Source organism: Arctopsyche grandis, chromosome 1, assembly GCF_051622035.1.
Source record: "Arctopsyche grandis isolate Sample6627 chromosome 1, ASM5162203v2, whole genome shotgun sequence".
Lineage (NCBI taxonomy): Eukaryota > Metazoa > Arthropoda > Insecta > Trichoptera > Hydropsychidae > Arctopsyche > Arctopsyche grandis.
This window is the reverse complement of record NC_135355.1, coordinates 36,482,567-36,485,760: the sequence shown is the minus strand read 5'-3', so window position 1 is coordinate 36,485,760 and position 3,194 is coordinate 36,482,567. Positions and strand designations below refer to the sequence as shown.

General features: G+C 30.2%; 1 protein-coding gene across 1 annotated transcript; it reads left to right on the top strand.

Moving 5' to 3' along the window:
* The first annotated feature begins 333 nt into the window (after positions 1–333).
* On the top strand, positions 334–1,572 carry LOC143914447 (uncharacterized). Its single transcript, XM_077434667.1, has 2 exons — positions 334–442; positions 517–1,572. The coding sequence occupies exon 2, from the start codon at positions 525–527 to the stop codon at positions 921–923; it is 399 nt and encodes a 132-aa protein (XP_077290793.1). The 5' UTR covers positions 334–442; positions 517–524; the 3' UTR covers positions 924–1,572.
* Positions 1,573–3,194: the final 1,622 nt, after the last annotated feature.

Here is a 3,194-nt window from a genome sequence, read left to right as displayed (position 1 = left end):
CTGTGAGATTTTGGTGTTTCTACTAAACATCTTTAAAAATGAAATAAAAAAAAAACATAAGACTTTGTACTGAGGTATGTGTGGCTCAAAATTTTCTAAATGATATGAGTTATCAACTCTTTGAGGCTTTGCACTAAACTCCATAGCACTCTGTATTTTTACTGTTGAAAACTCATAATAATTGATATTTTTTATTTTTTTAAATTGAAATTATTGCTTCCTCCAGTTGACATCTCTTCTGATTATTATGAATTGAATTACTAAATAAAGATACTGCAGTGTTTTTCCGAAATCGCATATTTTATCTAAGTGTTGGTCGTAATTCAAGCTGCTATTGTATTCATTCAAAAGTTTGACGTTAGACCTGCCGTTGATTTGTTCTGAGAATAAAAACTGAAGTATTCATTTATACATCGTTTTTACTCTGAGAAATTGATTACACGTAAATAATCCATTTATATATTCCTATATTTTCTGTAACAATTGTATGCAACTAAATTTAATTATACTATTTAGCAGTCAACATGTTTGCGCGATTGAAGACACATGCATCTCATTTAGAAAAAGACATCCAAACTTTAGAGAAGACACTGGAATTTAAGTTGAAGTCCATGTTTTCTATTGTCGAAACGGAAGCTTCAGAATCATCAATAAATACTTTAAAAAATCTCATTTCGGAATTGAAAGACATAAACTCACACGTTATTGAAATGACTCAAGAAAATTTAAACTTTAGAAATGAAATTACAAACGAATACACCAAGTATAGCAACAACATCGAAGAGTTAACAAATCAACTCTTCTCTTTAGAAAATTACTTGGCAGAATTTGGCTATACTAAAGACAAAACGACGCTATCAATCGGAAAATTAACCGATAGAGAAGATGATGGTAATGATGACGATGAAGAAACTTGCGAATAGTCGATATAGTGTTTTAATATCATATTATTATCTATCTAAAAATAATCATTATATGTACGCATCTAAAATCAATGCAAAATTCAAATCCATTTTGTATTTATTGAATCACTGTATTAATTCTGTATAAATAAATCAAAATTATCTATTTTTTTTTTTATATGACGATTGATTTTACTTTAACTGAATCTTTGATACAACTTTTGATTTATAATATTATTTACATGAAAGATATTTAGTGCTTTAATACCTTGATAAGTATTAAATCATTGCAATATTACTGACAAATTAAATACAAAAATCATCTTAACTGCTCTCAAATATCTAAATTTGATTTATGTACATGTCTATATACATAGATAATTCATTTAATTAATTAATTGTTATTTCATGTTCGTCAGCCCCTCGAAATACAGCGATTTATGTAATCAAAATGCTGCAATGTTTGTAATTAATTGTCTAACAAGGGTCTAATTGTTAGGCCTTTCTGGTATATATCTATGAAAATAAAAATGGAACATATTCAGATAATTTTGCAGTCTACAAAATGAAATGGTATACTAAATTTGGTGGTTCTATATAAATTAAAAATTGGATTTATATTGAGAATGAATCTTTATATATTGGATGATAAAATTCTGGTTCAATTTTCAACCGACATTGTTTTATTCAGCAAAAATGAATGTGTAGGGGATTAATCTTTTTCCTGCACAAATGAGCTTTATACAAATAAAAGCCCGATTGAAAACTTGTAGATAAATAAATATAAGGACGAATTGCAATTCACATCCTTGGACAGAAGATTTGAGTGAAATTTCCGGAGACAACGTTTCGGCAACGGGGCTTGAAAAGTAAGTGAAGACGGACAATTACGACTTGTATCCGTGGTAAAGATACAAGTATTCACAAACTAAAACTTGCATTCATTAGCAAGACCAAGAATCCACAACCAGGTCGCTCGGTCTGCTTGGAGTTGAGAAATTGGCATTTAAAAATGACCTATCATTCATATGTAGAAGATTAAATGTACTGTAATTATTTTTCATACCAAAACTACTCGTTTGAAAAGCTTTCATTAAGAAAATATGGCATAAGTAAATACAGATTTTCCTAAATATTATTTTAAAACTGTTTTAGTTCTGTATTTTTGATGATATATTATTATCCTACTACATGCAACACACTAATAATAGCGAAACTCTTGGTGTAATTAGGGCACACCGGCCATATTGTGGAAGGGAAGTGAATTTAGGTAAACGATTGTAGCCTTGACTAGCCTACCTGCCCTACCTGCACATATAATTCACGTGACATGTCATTCTATCTTTCGTGTGGTCTTCCGTCCACACCCTACAGCTGTTAAGCTTGACAAGCTCAATCTGTTTTAAATGCTTCCCTTTATTGCAGTAAAATTTTGTCACCGCTGATTAATTTCATCACTTTAATAGACGCATGACATAATTCTATAACATAGGGCTTGGTGTAAGAAGAGAGCAATTGAATTTATTGATATGACTACAATAAAATATGTTTTTCTCTAACTGTAATATGACGGGCTGAAAACCAGATTGGTACAAGTGACATTTAAAAAAAAGCTGGTTTACGTGCTAAAATAATAACATATATGAAATGTGTGCTCAACGAATAAATCATTTACTCAATTAGAATTTGTTGCATATTAAGAGGGCTATACACCCGAAACCTTAATTTTGTTGCCGTTCCTTTCTTCGATATATATATTGAGTGAATGTATATATTGAGTGAATGCGACAATATATATCAATATATATATATTGAGTGAATGCGACAGTTGCGCTTCGATCAGATAAATTGTATTTTAAATCGACAAAATCGAGGTTTTGTATTTTCCTATTTTCTCCTCCGAAACTGGACCAATTTAAAAAAAAAATTATCATCGGTATGCAAAGGCTAATTCTTATGCGAAAGCAGTTCAAAAAGCTCGACAGGTAATTATTTTTAGTACGTATTAAGTTGTAGTATACATATATTAAGAGGGCTGTACACTCGAAACCTTAATTTTGTTACCGTTCCTTTCTTCGATATATATATTGAGTGTATGTATATATTGAGTGAATGCGACAATATATATTAATATATATATTGAGTGAATGCGACAGTTGCGCTTCGACCAGATAATACGTATTTTAAATCGACAAAATCGAGGTTTCGTATTCTACTATTTTCTCCTCCAAAACTGGACCAATTTTTAAAAAAAATTCATCATCGGTATGAGAAAGATATTTTCTGTGCAAC

Excerpts from the sequence above, each read along its gene's own strand:
- LOC143914447 (XM_077434667.1), top strand. The coding sequence starts at position 525 with ATGTTTGCGCGATTGAAGACACATGCATCTCATTTAGAAAAAGACATC.